This window comes from Ciconia boyciana, chromosome 1, assembly GCF_034638445.1.
Source record: "Ciconia boyciana chromosome 1, ASM3463844v1, whole genome shotgun sequence".
Taxonomy (NCBI): domain Eukaryota; kingdom Metazoa; phylum Chordata; class Aves; order Ciconiiformes; family Ciconiidae; genus Ciconia; species Ciconia boyciana.
Genome location: NC_132934.1, coordinates 8,210,207 through 8,227,782, shown reverse-complemented (window position 1 = coordinate 8,227,782; position 17,576 = coordinate 8,210,207). Strand labels below are relative to the sequence as shown.

At 43.0% G+C, this 17,576-nt stretch overlaps 1 protein-coding gene across 5 annotated transcripts in view; it reads left to right on the top strand.

Annotated features, from left to right (window-relative positions):
• The window catches only part of FRMD4A (FERM domain containing 4A), a 211,169-nt gene that overhangs the window by 141,093 nt on the left and 52,500 nt on the right, over positions 1–17,576 (top strand). For all 5 annotated transcript variants that reach the window (XM_072858165.1, XM_072858156.1, XM_072858174.1 and 2 more), the window contains exons 8-11: positions 4,292–4,375; positions 11,699–11,764; positions 11,978–12,035; positions 13,838–13,924. In XM_072858165.1, the coding sequence (XP_072714266.1) occupies positions 4,292–4,375; positions 11,699–11,764; positions 11,978–12,035; positions 13,838–13,924 (295 nt within the window). The remainder of the gene's footprint in view (positions 1–4,291; positions 4,376–11,698; positions 11,765–11,977; positions 12,036–13,837; positions 13,925–17,576) is intronic.

Here is a 17,576-nt window from a genome sequence, read left to right as displayed (position 1 = left end):
TGCTTCAGCTGACAAGACTAAAAAAAGTTTACATTTAGGCTGGGACATACGACTGAATTTAGGACAATTGAGTATCCCTGTTCAGCTGATTCTCAGGTTGAATAGGACACTTAAGATTTGATCTGTGCTTTTTCGTATTAGTTACAAAAATTTTTACTTCAAAGGCACAGAATCACATTTATAAAGCTCCTAAACTAGTATCCTGCAGACAGAAGTAAAGGTTATTAACTCAAGCTAATCTTCTTACTAATAGGGAGCTGAATCACACTTGGTTGGCAGAGCGTGGGCAGGACAAATTTCAGTTCCTTAGATGAACACAAGTCCTACAGGTGTGACCCTCTTTAGGCCTACATAAAGGAAGGAAGCAGTGTGCCCTGGCTAATTTTGGGGGGAGCATCACATATTGTTGAAATAGTTGAGATTTCTCCTCTAAATTGATCCTACTGGATTTAGAGCCCAGTCTGGCATTGACCAAAATCTTTGGGAAACTCACACTGACTTCGGTTTTAAATGTTCAGAATCCAGCTCTTCAACCTTAAACAGCATCTATGTCAAAGCACCTGGAAATAACATATACTGATCATTTGTCCCTCAGTTTAGGGAGGGGAAAGAAAAAATCCTAAGTAAGTAAAACAAAATCCTGAACTGTTGCAGCTAGTTCCTCAGACAGGCTCTCATTGCTAGATTTCTTCCAGTTAAGCAATATGAGACATTTCGAGTGAACTCCAAGTATCTCCTAACACCATATGAAAGAGTAACAAGGGAGGAAAGTAAACGGCCAGTTTCCTGTTAAGCAGAATTTCACAATAATTTCAATGTTTGGGCAGATGGTAATCTACCACAGTTTCAGGCTTACTTTTCTTTCTGTGTAACCAAGTGACATTTAACCAATTAGAATTTATTAAGGGGTTACAAAACCCAGGCTGCATTCTTGCAACCTTATGGAGAAGATCCTAAACACTGTATTTCAAATGGTACCGTTTAGTCCGAGAATATCAGACTCTAAATTTCCTCTTGCATTCAACAGAATTAATTACCATGCTGAGAAGAGTTGATAACTTACTTTAACCTGCAGTTTTGTTTTGTTACTGATCATTGTTATTACACATGCTGGAAAATGTATGGATTTCCTGAGACAACTGCATATGTAATCTTGCTCAAAATTATTGCAGCCAGTTTGCAAAAACTTGTTTTTCACAAAATGCTTATGAAGTGGGTAGGTAGGCCTTTTAACCCCCATGTGCAGACAGAAATACCGAGATGTGGTGACTAATTTATTTGGCCAGGACTCATTAAACAGGAAGCACCAGAACTAAAAGCAGAACTCAGGAGTTTTGTTTTCTAGGTCCATTCTCCAGTCATTCGACTTTATTTCTGGATATCTAACCAGCTTTCAGGATCCCATGCAGATGGCTTTTCCAGTTCAGTTTTCATATTGTTATTCAGTCTTTTAAATATTATAATTTCCACCATAGTGCAGGAATGAAGTAGTCTGTAGGACACAGAGAAAGTGTGGAGCCTTTCCCCTATATATTAATAAATCTATATCAAAGGCACCCTTCCATATATAACAACCCTGGAGGTTGGACACTTCCGAATATAAAATAAGTGCAGCACAAGTGACCGGATTAAACAAACGCTTTCTAAACACAGTAATAAAATAAACACACTGTGATATTTCACTAGAAAGAGTGGGAAAGGCACTAAGTACAAAACCACTTGTGATCCTGCTGGAAACATTTTAAAAATTAAGGGGTTTGGTGTTTTAAAAGGAGCCAAGAGGAAAGTGACCTCATGGCCACTAGTTCAAATGCAACCTGAGTCATTATTTTTTTCCTTTTTCTTGATTTGACATCCTTTTGGGAGTCTAAATTCATTTGTCTTGAGAGTAGTCTTGCCAGAAGACCTAGTGAATATATGGACCTCGGAATGAAATACCTTTTTGTTCCTGGAAGTGATTACCTGAAATACATTTGGCGCTTTGAAGTTGTGAGGCACTACTTTTATGTAGTAAAAGTATTTTCTAGGTACTGAGCAGAAATGCTAATCCCATCCAACAACAACACTAAGAGTGTCTTTTTCCCTGATTCTTAAAAGACTTTTTATCACAGTGGAAGCAAGCTTTGCTCCTCACTGACAGAAAAGATAGAGCTGAGTGGTGTTAGCTCTTTCTTTTATGGGTGCCATTACTGGTTCAGGCTTTTTCCCAGGCTCTCAAAGATAGTTAGTCACCTCTAATCTTGCCCTATTTGACAGTTCTGGGCTCCGAAAGTCCCTGTTTGGAAAGTACTCCCTGTCTTCCCAGAAAAGTTTTGGAAATTTCTCAACTTCCTTCTATGAGCAGCCAGCCTCACAAAATCTTCACTTGAGGGCAGTGACTGCTGCCTGTGCTCCGATTGTGCTGGGTTCTATTTTTTTTTTCCCCAGTTTCTTTCCAGATGTCAAAAACTCAGTAACAGCTGAGTATGCACATTCTGTGGAGGAGACGTCTCTGGGCAGACCCAGTAAACTCTCTAAACAGCAACAGCTTGTTTTCTAGGCTGTCAGTCACAGAGCAGAGCGGCCAGATCAGCAGATAACACGGAACAGAGCAGCTTCTTGTTCAGACTTGTGCAGATATTTACCTGCCATGGAAGAAAAAATCTGAATAGTTTTTGAGCATTTGCACTTACAAAGGAAGATCTATCTGATGGTCAAATGACCATGAGATTTAGGCAGGAGTGGGTGTTCAAACACTGTTTGTCAAGAGTCATTTGACTTGGCATATGAGGTACTACTCAGTGGTTGCCTTAGTCATTTCTTCTAAGTGCTGTTCCACACACCTTCACTCTGCAAAATTTGAACCTAATTGAGACTTGGGTGTCTCTGTTATAGATTTGTCTTGACTAGAAGATGTGGTCCTGTTTTAAAACTACTTAATTGATTGTCAGGGAACTACCATGATAATAAATGCCTGTAGACATACCCAAAATGCCTGCTCCAGGATTTATGTTAATGGTTTACCCTATGGCTCAACCTAGCGATTAACCTGCAAACTCCAATTAAGACAAACCCACCTAGGTCTCGGGCAGAGCCTGCTGCTGGGATGTGCAAATGGAGAAATGCTGTGGGAAGATTTCTACAACTGAAGCAGTATCATGTCTCTACAAGCGACCATACAGACTGTCCCAGAGACAAGAACAGAACTCACGGTGACCTGGCACGTCCAAGGGCTCCTTAGGCCTTTAGCAGATGTTAGGATCTGTCTAGTCTACAGCTGGGGATGCCAAAACTACCTGTCTGCCTGGTTAACGGCCCTACTGCCCTACAGGAGAAGCCAGTGGGCTGGGAAATCTGGAGATCTGGAAGAGGTATCTCTCTCCACAGCTCCGGGACAGCCCCACTTTTTGGCAGGATAAAGGGCAGGGTACAAGAAGGCAGAAAAAAACTGCTATTAAGGAGTAAGCCAATAAACATTAATTCTTTCGCACTCCTCAGTGTCCTGTCTGGCCCTCTTGGCTGTTTATTTCTACGATTTTAAAAGTAACAGCAACACTGCCTTCCTTCCCAAGCCTTTGAGGGATTTTTTTTCATGTGCACACAATTCCTTGTGTATTTAAAAGTGGGAAGGGAGGCATTTGGGGTTTGTAGGAGAATATCCCATGGTTTCATTTCGTCTGCAAGAATCTGCCTCCCATTTCATGAGCTCTCCATGCTCACTGGTGTGCAGTGATGCTACTCCAGCTGGCCAGTGTGGCAACTAGAGGTTGCAGGGAGGAGCATGTTAGCCAAGTGGTTGGGCCTGGTCCCACAGAGGGTTTTGTGTAGCAGGACACAAATTCAAGCTGGAGTCTTATCTGTGAAGATGATGTGCAAAGGCCAGGTCACTGGGGCAAGAGGCTAAGAGCAACCTGTGATGCTAAGAAAGCAAATCATTAATTTTTGCGGCAGGTTGTAAGGCATTAAATAAAGGTGCTTTATTGCAGCTGAAAGCATCACTTTTTCTCTCTATGAACATGTCCATGGGACCCTCCTCAATGAAATGTGACATGGCAGCTTTTGTGTCCAGTCACTGGTAGGAAGTGCTTTAACATAACCATCTGGGAGAGCTTCTCTCCAATTTTGATAATAGAGGAAAAAGTTAACTGGGCTGCCATAAAACAAATAAAGAGAGAAGGAAAAGGAAACCTCCATGCCTTTTGTTAAGGAGGAACAGATGTAGAGCTGTAGCAGCCTGCCAGCTAGGTCAGGTCATATCAAATATTGTGGTTGTTTTCTTGTAGCCTGATCCTCCTTTTGAACTCTCTTTCAGCAATGAAGTTGTAAGGAATGAATTAAAGAAGCTGCCAGCCCTTCCAACACCAGCGCTGAAGGAGCATCCTTCTCTCGCTTACTGGTAACGTATCATTCTGCTGAGCAGCTTTGCAGTGTCTTATGCAGGACCTGGCTCTGGCAATAAGTGATCTGAGAGTGGAACTGGGATGCAGGGATTCTTGCCTTCTAGCTCTGGGTCTGCCACTGACTCATTGCATGATTCAACACAAGTAGAGCTATCACCCTGAGCCTCAGTTTCCCCATCTGCCAAATGGCTGCAGTAATATCTGGCCAGAAAATTCACTGTAAATGTGCAAGTGTCCTGATGAAATCAAGAGGCTTAACGTGCCATTTCCTTTCCCAGCACTTTGCATCTGTGCAAAGAGTTTTCCCAGTTTGAAATGTCAATGTTTTGTACTGCTCTGTGTTATTTTTGAGTGATTGAGCTTCATCTTGCAAGTCCTCTCTGAATGTCACAGCTGTACTAAAAGGGACGCATTTCTCCTTTTATATGAACTCGGTGATGTTTGGAGGTGGAGGCTTGTGAGCTCTGTCTTTATTGCACTGAAAATTAAATCCAGGGTAGGAACAGGGTCACAATTAAATTTTGTATGCCCCACACATAGATTCTTTGTGCCACCCTGCCTATCCCTTTTATCTGTGCAAATAGGAAAGAATTTGGGGAAAGACTATTCATTAATGGGGAGATGCTTTCACTTGATTTTCTGTTTGTTCTTCTTTCATGTTTGTCTTTAAGCCTGGAGGTGGGAGTGAACTTCTTTATCTGCTACTCATTTAATTTCGGCATCTTGGTAATCTGAGGATGGCACAGGGAAACAAATCAGTTTGTAGTTTATTATCTCGGTTCTTCCCTTTGCCAGGAAGGGCATCCACTTTTCCTAGCATGGCTACAATACCAGAATTAGCTGTACCGAGTGTCAAGCCGTAGGCAAGCTAGTCCGTAAGGTCTCCTAATCACTTTCTGAGCACATCAGGAGAGACTCTGAGTCCCCAGCTGAGGTTAGGAACACTGACACAAAAGTTGTCAATCACAATCTCCTGGTGTTTCTGTCTAGGAACCAAACCAAATCTTTATGAAAAATTTATAAATGTAGGCTGCCATTTCACTGGAAGCAGCATGGTCTCCCTCTTTGGAGCATCTCTCTCCTTTTTCGACTAACTAATCCACACATTAAAAAGCAGTGCATTTCCAGCCGGGTCAGTGGCCTGGTCTGACTGGCAGACTGGTAGCTTAAGCTAAAAGCCACCACAAGAGGAGTGGTGGGAACAAGTAGCCATGAAGGGAAGGCAAATCTGACTCTTCAGCAGCAACATGGACTGAGGTCTTATTAAAGTGCCTTTGCTTCAGTTGCCTGTGATGGTATCCGTACACAGGAAACCCAGGCTGCCTGTCAGGCCCCATCTGCCCATCAGGATCTGTCTGCCCCCACTGTCAGCAAGTGTTAGTCAACATACCCATGTTAAGGACTTCTGCTGGGAAATCTCAATGAGGTCTGGGACTGCCTCTATCCGTAAGACACTCTCCTTGGGTTTGGGCTATGTTGAGTCACCTGAAGCAAGAAAAGCCATGTAAAAATCTCATGCTCAGAATATGAGTATTTACAGTTATACACAAGGTACAGCACTTCTTGCAGCTGTACTTAATTTTGTGGGAGTTCTCATGTGACTGAGAACAGGTCGCAGGTTGGGAAGCTGGTTGTTTCCAATGGGGTAATAAAACCCGTGGCTACAGTCCTGTGACTCCCTTGTGATTTCCCTTCAGTAACCAGGTCTCAGAGACCTCTTACACATCAGTAGTTCATTATTTTTTAATGGGGGCTTTTTCATAAACACCCTCTGAAACGCTGAATGCTCTCAAGAAGAGGCTGCTGGTCAATCAGACAAAAAGCCTCTGAAGTACAGATCAAACTTCAGTGATCTAAGAGGGCAGATTTTTAAAACTGTGTTTTCTGACACTTCTGCATCTCATGCAGATTACATACTGGATACAAATTTCATCCTGTTCTTTTCTGTGTGCAATCAGTTTTATGCTGCAGTTCTTCAGCATTAGCACAAAGCAGTAACAAGTGAATTTCCAGCTCCGGAAAGAAACGTTTAAAACATTAGGGGTAGGATGGGTAATTGCTCTAGTTAGTTTAAAACAAACAAACAAACAAAAGAACCCTGTGCTACATTTGTATAGGCTGAAATGGACTAAGAGGGAATAAAATGGATAATCAAGTAAATACTATGATACCTTCAGCAAGATACTATGATAGATCTGCATGAAATAATATAACATTTCCATCACACACCATGAAAAAGCATCACCTGTTGCTTCTATCAAATGTAGTAAGACCAGTGGGATGAGTCCTGCATTCTTAGATGCAGCGAGGGCTGAATCAGCAGAGTTTGGTGCCTCCGGCTCTACCTTCATGGAGTCTCCTGGTTGCATACCCTTGCTCATGCTTTTCCCTTCACTGTAACCTTTTCTTGGATGTTTGTAGACATCATAACAAAGATTAAGGTTTTAGTTTTTATATTATCAAGTTTTTGTTTCGAGCTCTCTACAGATTAAGAAGAATCAGTTGCACATCTTGTTCTCAAGCAGCTCTTAGCATCACTGACTACTGGTGAAGCAAGAAGGAGTTTTGGGGTTTTTTTTCTTTTAAATGAAAGCTGAGCTTCTGGTCCTCCCACACAATCCAGGAACTGGGGCCCTGAGTTTTGATTTCTCTTGCCCATGCATGGAAACAACTGAGAGTATTTATTATTTTAGACACAAAACTAATCACAATGAGACAGGAGAGAGTCTGTGTTAGTTCACAGCACTCCTTTCCAGCCATTGTCATTGCATTTTATCTCAATTCAGATCCTCCCCAGCAAGCCATCCCGGTACTAGGTTGCCAGTAAGAATTCAAGGAGGACATGCAATGGCACAAAAGTGCATGCTAGAATGGGATTTTCAACAGACCAGGGGGAAGACAGACTTCTCCCAGGTTCTAACAGGCTTTGAATGCAAGCTTGGTTTTAGCAACCTAAAGCATCAGCATTGTCAGAAAATTCACCTCTAAAAATATCGGCTGAAAATCACTATTTAGTATCTCTAATACAACACAGACCTGAGGCTCTGATCCTGCTCTTGGTCCCTTTGGCCCAAGAGATGCTCTGCTGGCTTCAGTGGGACAGCATATGACTGGCAAATGAAGACATTAGTAAGTTCAAGCATATAGTCAAGATGGACAAAGGTTAGAAACAGAACAACAGTAAGGCACAGCAATGAGTGGACAGCTATTTAAAACAGCTCAGTGTGCTGGGAGGAGAGGGTGGAAACAATTACCTTTGAAAATCTGGATCTGATGATGAGAACTCTGGCCCTGCATTTGCTTGCAAGTTGTCTGCTGTCCAGTTCTGTAAGCTGCTGGGACAGGAGGGATTTCTCGGTAGTTCTAAAGATCTTTATCAGAGTGGCCTGCTGCAGGATATCATCCATGTACTAATTTTTGCAGCTTTGCGGGGAATGCTTTATGAGCTGGCAAACAGACGGTAGTGCTTTGGCAGCCTCCGCGTCTCCACATTAGTTAAGCATCCTCTGTCAGCCCTGCGTTATGAATGAGTTTCTGTGTCACTGACACAGCAACAAGCCAGAGCAGGGGAAGAGGAGACGTCAGCTGGTGGTCCAGGCAGTGTCCCAGCACTCTCCCAGCTGTCAATAGCAGCATGGCAGCCGCTCAGAGATGAACAGCTGAAACGATAGGGGAGAATGTTTATAAGCTCTGCTAATGCTCCTTCTGACCCGTGAACGATTTTGCTTGTTTTCCCTGGCACATGCTGGGCTTGCCCCTCTGTCCCAGAGCTGGAGGCAGAAAGTGACCTCTGTTCTGGATGATCCTTCTTGCACAGGGAATGAAAAGGAAGTTCAAAGAACTGTTAGAGGAGCGACTGTCACGCAGCTGGGGTGGGATTCATCTGACCAGGAACATTTCTTCAGTGTAGGTCTCTCCATCTGAGCTAGGTGCCCTCAGCTCCCTTTGCTGTCAGGATGAATTGTGCTCGGGGGTATCTGTTTCTTTCCCCAAAGTGTGACTAGCTCAGTGTTGTAGAAAGGTGAAAGGCAGCAAATCCCACTTTTAAATATTCATGGCTCCATTGATAATTCAGGTTTTATTTTTTTTGTCCAAAAGTAGAAACAAGGATGATACTTATCTGGCACTTAACATCTGTAGACCTCAAAGCATTATACAATGGAAAGGAAGATCATCAGTATCCTAGTGAGGCAATGGAGGTATAGAGAGTGTTACCTGCATTTGTTTAGGAGAACTGGGTAGAGCCTGGACTATCCCACATCTTTTAGTATGGGTTGAGAACATAACTTCATTCATCCCACTGTTCAGGAAGGCTCCCTGACATCTAATCTGTCCTTTTGAAGGAAATGGGCCATCGATTGGCTTCCCTACCCAAGGGGTATCATCTGGGAATATATCCATTATTTTATAGTAATCATTTGTAAGAAAGCAGAGCACATCCAGAATCACATTAGGTAATCATCCTGCAGGTACATCTAATCCTTTCCTTGAATTCATCAATATGAGAGCTTGATCTGTACAGTAAACTGCATGGAGTGGAAACCAAAGCTAAAAGCGTTTTCCACTGGAGAAACTCCATTGTTTTCTGAGAAGTCAATCCTGGTTTGTTCCTGTCTGAGACAGAGAGGAATTGCATCCACATGTAATCATGGTTTTAAGAGGTAATTTCAAAGGGCTGTAAGCCCTCTCTGTCTATCTTTTTTATTAAGAATGATGGTTTTTGGAGATCTTCCAGTACTGAACGCTCATGTAATTCAGTTATTGCTCCAAAAGTAATCCTGTTTATGATAATCATGGCAGGAGATCCAGGCTCTGCCTTCATGTGCACGCCCATAACATCTGTGGTACTTGCTTGAATCAGTGGGCTGAATATGGTTTCATAGCTGTTGAATTTACAGTTTACAGATCATTTTTTAAGCATTAAAATTATTCTGAGGGATTTGATGGGAGAGCTGGACCATTCCTTTACCCATGTAATTTGTCACTGACTCAATCAGCACCCTGTACCCACTGTGGCGTGCTGGTGGGACGTCACTTCACCTTGCCCCAATAAGAGCCCTTTTACTTTTGCAAGTGACTTTCAGGGGAAGTCACTTGGCGAGTGAGTAAGAAAAGCAGTTACTCTCAGACAAATTACAGGCTTGTGGGGGAACAGCTGGCCCTGCTGACAATCCAACAGACCGTCTACTTTGAATTGTTCTGTGCTGTCTACACTGGTGTTTCTGGTCCTCTCCCTTCCTCCCTGCATTACCAGGGATGCATGCACAGTCCTCAGCTCCCCTGTGCCAGGCCCCACACCCCATCTGTGCACAGCAAGTCTTGTCTGTCATGTCACAGTGCAGTTTGTCCTCCTTGTCATGTCACAGAACAGGACATCCTGTGTGTGATGTCACAGCAGGCTCTCTGTGGCCTCTACCTGTGGCATCACTGAGGGCATTATGAAGGCTGTGCCCAGCAGGGGCAGAGGAACTTCTTTCTAAAAGAGAGTCTGGCTCCATGCAGACCTCTCTGGCATAAGGATGCATATGGGTAAGGCAGCAATGAGAAGACGCAGTCGTGTTAGCAGGGCTGGTGAAACGCTTTGCAGTTTTCCACAAAAGTCCCCGTGGGCATCTCTGAGCAGTTGCAGTGAGGTCATCTACCAGACCATCCCACACTGCTGTGCTCCTTCTCATTGTCTAGCAATAGAAATAGCTTTAGTTCTGCCTGGGGAAGGATTACCGCATGGTGGACGACTGTGTGGCTGCCTTTAAAGATCCCATTAGGGGCCCCAGCTGGACCTAGAAAATGCAGGGAGGGAGGAATGCCAGTTCACATTGGCCTAAACCGCATGCAGCGTGATGCCGTTAGATAGACACTTGGTACTACTGGAAGCTTATGCAGTGCCAGGTGGGGAGGGCACAAAGGTGGCATAAAGGTAGTTTAAGTTTCCTTCCTCTTGGACTGGCAAGGTCTGTACAGTATCTTGAGGGGACTCACCAGATTCCTTATACTTGGTGTCGCAACATAAAGAGCAAGAGATTGGGTTTAAACCTGAGGACTCGAGTATTCTGTCATGCCAATGTAACAAATCTGGTCCTGTGGGCATTACATTGCTGGAAGTTAGAGAAGAACCAAAGTCAGACCAGTCTGAAAGTACCAGGCTTGGAGGCTGTGATGACTTGCATGGCTGTACATTGAAAGGAATGCTATTGAAATCAAAGGAGAACGCTGTGAACCTTCGAAAGGAGATCATTGGCTTATACTTTGCTATGCTGCGACCTTGCTAGCACAGCTGGTTGTATGCATCAAATAGCTGTTTCTGTGCTCTCCTGCTACCCATTCACTGGAGAAAAAGGAATGAGATTATTTAAAAGTGAACTTACAGATGTCTCTCAGTCTGTCATTTGGGTCATAATGATCTGCTCTTGGATGCTGCATCTCTACCATATATAGGTGAATGTCTCAACATGCATTTATCAAACACACCCAGAACTGTTCTCTGACACAGATGCCCACTGGTGTGGAACAGCATCCATCTATACCATGAAACTGTCTTAGTCTCCAAAGCAGTGTTGGGAATGGGCCCTGGCCTATGCTAACTCCCAGTGCATAGCCAGGAGTTGCCTGGGGGAATGCAAGTTAGTATAACCAAAAAGTATACAAAGGCACATCAGTACTTTAACAGTAAAGGGACCCAACTTTGAGTGCCTTGGAAACACTCCCTGCCACTGTTTAACCTGCTGTTATAGACATTGCTTCTGTGTACACTAGGAATTTAACTCCTTGCTGAGAGAGATTTCTCCAGAGTACTTCCACTAGTGCTCCTGTACATGGTTTTGTGCAGTTGCAGTGAGGAGTAATCTGTGAGGCTTAGGGCTATTACTGGCCACCAATTTCTCTGAAAGCTTTGCAAAGCTAGCTTTGCTAGCTTTCAGAGGAATTTGGTGGGCTTGGAAAGAAGTTGCACCAGCTAGGGCAAAGCAGATCTTGAGCAGCTCCAACACACATCTGTTTGTATCTGTAATATCATGGGCATCATTTGTAGATAAGGAAAGTAATGCAGAGAGGGAAAAGTTTGTACACGTAGATACCTTGTTTGTGAGTAAAAAAGGTTCTTACAGAAAGCCAACTCCTAGAAAACCATTTTTATTCTCAGTCTGTGAGTCCTCCTTGTTTACCCTGGACTGCATCAAATCCCCTCATCTAACACTTTTGCTTGGCATCTTTTGATTCCCTCAGTCGGTAGCTGTGTTAACAGAAGTATCTTTTCACCTTTTGGCAAGATTCTTAGTCATGGTACTGCCATTATATAAAACATCTCATTTCTTCCTTTCCAGTGAGGATCGAGTCATTGAACATTACAAGAAACTAAATGGGCAGACAAGAGGTCAAGCAATTGTGAAGTAAGTGAAATAAGAGTGACTTCTTGTGACCTTTGTTTTATCAGGAAATATTTATACTGGACTGTAAATACAAGATGTAACAATGTCTCCCATCTCATCTAATGCTTTATTTTTAAGTATTTCTGACTTAATTATTTAGTTATTTAAGCATTTTTTCCCAGATCATCCTCTCAGCTTCTCAGACATGTTATTCTCTTATGTGTTATTTTGCAGTTACATGAGCATTGTAGAATCCCTCCCAACATATGGAGTGCATTATTACGCAGTAAAGGTACGTGCTACAAAAAAGGGTTATTTATTGAATTAAACTGCTGTTGGAGAGGGAGGGAGAGAGGTACAAACAACCATCCTGGTTTCAGAATACAATACACTGCTACTAATGTCTCATTTCACTTCCTGTGGTAGGATAAACTTATTTCAACTGTGTAGTGAATGTTTGGTAAATACACCTCCAAAGAGGAAAATCCTGTTCTTGGAGATAAAACTTTTGGAGTCCTATTGTGCTGGAGATGTTCAGTCCACAAGCAGCAGCAAGCTCTGGTGATGCCAGTGAACCAGCACCAAAGGGACAAGCCAGCCACATCACTGGCAGACTCAATGCTTCACTCCTTTTTGTAGTCCCAGGAGACCAGACTTTTCCCAGCTGGCAGATCCATGAACAACTAACTAGGGCCAGCCATGACCTGTAGACTGCAGCTCCCATCACTTGAGATATAGGTAGATGGATACAGATATAGTACATCTTTTTAATGCGAAATCATTTGTCCCATACTCTAGAGGTAACACATCCCCCTCCCCAAACAGCTCTCTGCTTCTAACTATGTGGATTTCATTCAGGTATTCATGAAATCCCTCATTTCTTTTGTCTAATGATTTATCACCAGATATTCCAGTCTCGTATTATTATTATTACTTCCCTGCCTGACCAGCTGTGTAGGGTTGTTATTTTTTTTAAGTGGAGAAATCAATAAGCATATAAAGAAAGCTAGATCCACACTCCCCAGAGCATATTCCCTCATTTATCACCCCTGAAGTTTTGATGTGTTTCATCATTATCTCTCTGCACAGATCATATGGTTTTTCATACATCTGTAATGTCTTGCACACATGGGGTACCATAAAAACAAAAATATCTCTCAGTACCTGTCTCAGGGAGATGTGTTCCTAGCCTATTCCTGCTAATGTGCACGGCATTTTGCGAAAAGCATTAGCCTCATATTTTGCCAGAGGGCAGGATCCCTCCTGCACCCTTTGCATACAGATCTCTTGGACTACTCTAGACCAAAAAAGATCTGGTGGATTGGGCTGGGTGTCCAAGCCTGCAAACACTTGAGAGATATTCCAGTGAATTCCCCATGATCAGCAAGTACCAGTGAGCAGCAATGAGGCAGCAAATATTGCACATAATAGGTTTTGCTTCTGCCTGATGTAGGGGTTTTGGTTTTGCTGTGTTTTACCCTGCCATTCTCTATCACATTAACAGAACAGATGTAATTTCATTGAGGACTCCAGTAAATTGCAAAGAGGCTGGTATCGGATATCAGCCATTACTCCATAAAGGCATTTTACTGCACACTCAGACACAAAGCAGTTGGGTCCGAGCCTGTCAGACCTTATCACTTGGTAGCTCTCAGATCCCATTACTGCTGCATTTTCAAGATTAATGCTAAAATCCCTGCACATAATTCAAGTCAGCTGGGTGATTCGCTTTCCTTCCTCTCCAATCTCTGAGTGTTCAGACTGCATAATTTGCAGGGAAGAGAAAGAGGATGCACCACTGCACGAGGGACCCATGTCAAACCTCCCCACCTCCCCTGGCAGCATTTTGAGTAACTTGATCACAGGTGATACATTTTAAATGGTTTTATATGTCATAGCTAAAAGTGAAACAGATCTCTCCTAAACGCCATGTGGCTTTGTGACTTGAGGAAATTCAGCAGGAGTAAATTTAACAGCACCCATGACATTCAAAGATATTGCTTAGAAACAAATCTTCACCCTGAATAACAACCTAGGAAATCTCCAGCATTTCCCCATCCCATTGAAGGTAACTCCCTCTCTTTTTTCTTCCAGGACAAGCAGGGAATTCCTTGGTGGTTAGGACTTAGCTACAAGGGGATTTTTCAATATGACTACCATGACAAAGTAAAACCAAGAAAGGTAAGTGTTTACTTTTCTATCAAGGTCTGGGCTTGCCACACATGTTATAGCTTGATTTGAGGGTGTGATGTATGTCAAATGCTGGCATTGATTCATGTGATTTTGAAGGATGTTGTTTCTCCCAAACTTGTCTGAATGCCTGCAAAGAATTAATGGACAAAAGTAGCTCTTATTTTATTAAATGTTGTGGTACAGGGGGGAAATAAGCATCAAATATCTTGCAACTTATGCTTCCTTTTTACATGGTTCATAAGACATAAATGGGAATTGAAGGACTGTTCCTCTCAGGTGCTGGAGACCTTCCATCCCCACTGGCTATGGTGGGATTGAGGGTGCTCAGCCAGCCCTTGATAGTGTATTGTCAAGCCATAAATAATCCCAGAGAGAGAGGGAAGAAGGGACAGAAGGCTTCTTCTATTTATTACAAAAAGAAAAAATTGCATGGTTTTCCCAGGGGCAGCATTTCATTTGATAAGCAACAATTTTACTAACTGAAGAGTTCATGTCAAGCTAACAAGAAAAGAAGACTTTCATCACATGCCTAAAAAAAGGCATTAAAAAGTTTGTGCCCAGTATCTGATTTGTTCAGGAACTTTACTGTGAAACAGTTCACAAATCAAGGCATGGCATGCATAGATCTGATCACAAAACTAGAGCTTGGTCAGTGACGACTAGCCACTCTGGTCTCTTTATCACTATTTTTAGTGAGGCTTTCAGTGCATCTGAAAATCGGGATTTGTCTCAGTCCTTCCAAACTGCATTTGAGAAATCCAGCTAAGGAATGTCCTGTTCATTTGGGAGGAGGAAGGTTCTGATCCCCTGAGCTCATCCTACTAGGCAGACCCATGTGTTCTGCTTTTCCTACCTAGGATGCTGTCTAATACAAAAAAGCTCATCTCTGAGCACATGCCCTGAAGGTGGGCATGCACAGTCTGTTAGCAACAGTATTTGTTGTGCTGCAAACCCATGGAGACATCCGGAGGCAAGGTTTCAGGCTTGCTTGCAGGCTGCAGAACTGGATGATTTGGAGCAACTAGGCAGCTCTTCTATGGATGCAAATGCTTCCACGCTGAATTAACGTACTGCATTTCTCTTTGCATTTTCTCTTTCTCATTTTGGCTCTGTGCCAAGGTGCCCCCTCCCTTTCTTTCACCTCCTCTGATCACATTCAAATTGGACACTGTTTGGTGCTCACAGATAGCATCTTCTATCAAAATAAATGAGAATCAAGGTTTTGGTAGAAAACAGAACTGCTAAGGAGGCAGCAGAAGATAATAGGTGCATTGATTAGCCTTTTATTCACTGAAGGCTATTAATGTGGCTTTTTATTCATTGAAGAAAAGGATGAGGGGAGTAAGGGGGGTCTTCACAGAGCATCTGTGCTCTAAAAGACATATCTATTTGGGATCAATCATTACCTGCAGGGCAAGCCATACTCACACGTGATAGTTTAAAACATGCCTAGGCTAGGTGTTTGCACCCACATACCTCCATTAGTGCCAACCCCCCAGGGAAGACATGTCCTTAAAACATGCCTTCAGAAGTCAGTCTTAGTGACAGAAACATTTCTTTGGAGGAAAACAGTGTCCTGCCATGACAAGGACTCAGCCATTCACAAGCTATAGCAATTTTTATCAATCCTGATGGGATGAGAGTGTTGGAGGAGAGCATCAGAAGAAAGAAAAAAAGAGGTCAGGTACTCTGACTGCGTGAGAGGAGACAGCCATTTCCACTAGAAGAGTCAAGCCTCCTTTCTTAGCCTCTCTACTTTCTCTTCTTCTCATCCGGTCCATAGCATTTGTTTTAGAGCTTGATGACATCTTGGCCAGCCTCTCTGTGTCCCCACTAACCTGTTTTTGAGGGTTACACTTGCAGAAAAAGGGTAGGACATGGCTACAGTCCATGTGAGAGCACGTTGCCCCTAGAATCATGGACTGTAGCCATGTCCTACCCTTTTTCTGCAAGTGTAACCCTCAAAAATAGGGTGACAGTTTTCTCTTTATTGGGAATTACTGTTTTTTTCTCTCAGCAAACTATGTACAAAATCCAGGAGACACAAAACAATGGTGCTTCCTTATGTATAAACCACTGAGGACTTCTGTGGCTTAGCAGAAGTGGTCATAAATCTGGGAGGGAAGGTTGGATGGGAAGGGAGAGCAGGAATTTCCGGGCTAGAATTTGTCGATTGCCATAATCCAGAGACCACAGCAGTGAAAAGACAGGCTAGATGAGCATTTCTCTGTTACATGATGCTTGCAAACCCCATCTGTTGGCAGGGCTATTCCAAAATGCACAACCTAAATCAGGGACAGGACTTGGATAGAGTGGCTGAGGCTTCATTATTTCGCCATCGTGTGCTTTTATGCTCCGTAGAGCAAGCAAAAAGACTTCTTGCCCTACACAGGTGGTAAAATCCTTCTGGCGAGAGCAGCCCAACTCCCTCAGTGAGGTGCGATGTTTAATCCTCTGCTAATTAGATTGTAAAATTGCACTTGATAACCCTGGTATCTGGGAGCTTACCATAGTATCTGATTCATTTCACTATAGCAACATGAACTGGTTCAAGTCTTTGCTGTGCAAAGGGGAGGGGGTAAACCTTACTGAACTTTCTGCAAGGTAAAATTGGGGGGGAGGGGGAAAGATATTATGTCTTTTCTGATCTTTATTATTTTGTTCCTACACATTGCCAGTGCCAGAAACAAATTGAAAAATTACAATGGAAAAATAAATCTCCCTGGAAGAAACACAAGCAGAAAATTGTAGCAAGAAACCAGCTGAAACCAAGACATTTATATTAAATGCATATAAAAACCTTGCTTGTCTTATAAGGGAGATTGTAATGTTTTCCTATTATGTCATCCTAGATAGATTTCCATGCTTATTGTGTTTGCAAGTAAAACTGTAACCCACACTAAGTGGCTGAGCGTATCTCAGGCGATCCCATTAGCAGTCAGTCAAAACCATGTTTTTATTAAATTGCTGGAGTAAATCAGCCATGCATCTCTAGAAAACTAACTAGGTTTGTCAGCAAGTTGGATGAGTCTGGAGAGGAGAACTGAGGCTGACGCAGGGCCAGAAGCTGATCTTGCTTGCGCTATTCTCACTCAGGCATAAGTCCTCCAGCATTACTGGGGATGCAACTAAGATGGGTATCTGGCATCTAGTCCAAGGTGGTTCAGACGGGAATGCAGGGCTATTAAACTGGAATGCAGCTTGCACTGGGCTGCAGAGCCTAATGTGACTCCGTGCTTCTATTTTTATGTTCCCTCCTGCCGATGCTTGAATTCTGTGGAAGCCCTGAAGCTACCCAAAGCCATCACTTTGAGGCTTATCATTCTCCTTTCTGTTTTTCTCCTGTATGTTCAGGGGCTAGCTCACAGACTCAGCAAGCCCTGCCAAAGGCTTTCTCTTGAATGTTGCCTGTTCAAACACAGATTTGGTCCATGTCAGTTATGATCTGACAGCTGTTCATTCTTAGGTATTAAATAAATGCAAAAGTTTCGGTATACCTCACAAAATCCATCACTGCAGCTGGACAAGAAGAAGGGAGTATCAAGTGTGGAAAGATGGCTGCTGTCCTGCTAACCATATGCTGAGGCATTCTGGAGATTTAGTAGTGGCTTGCAGAACCAGTGTCATTTTTTGTAGCACC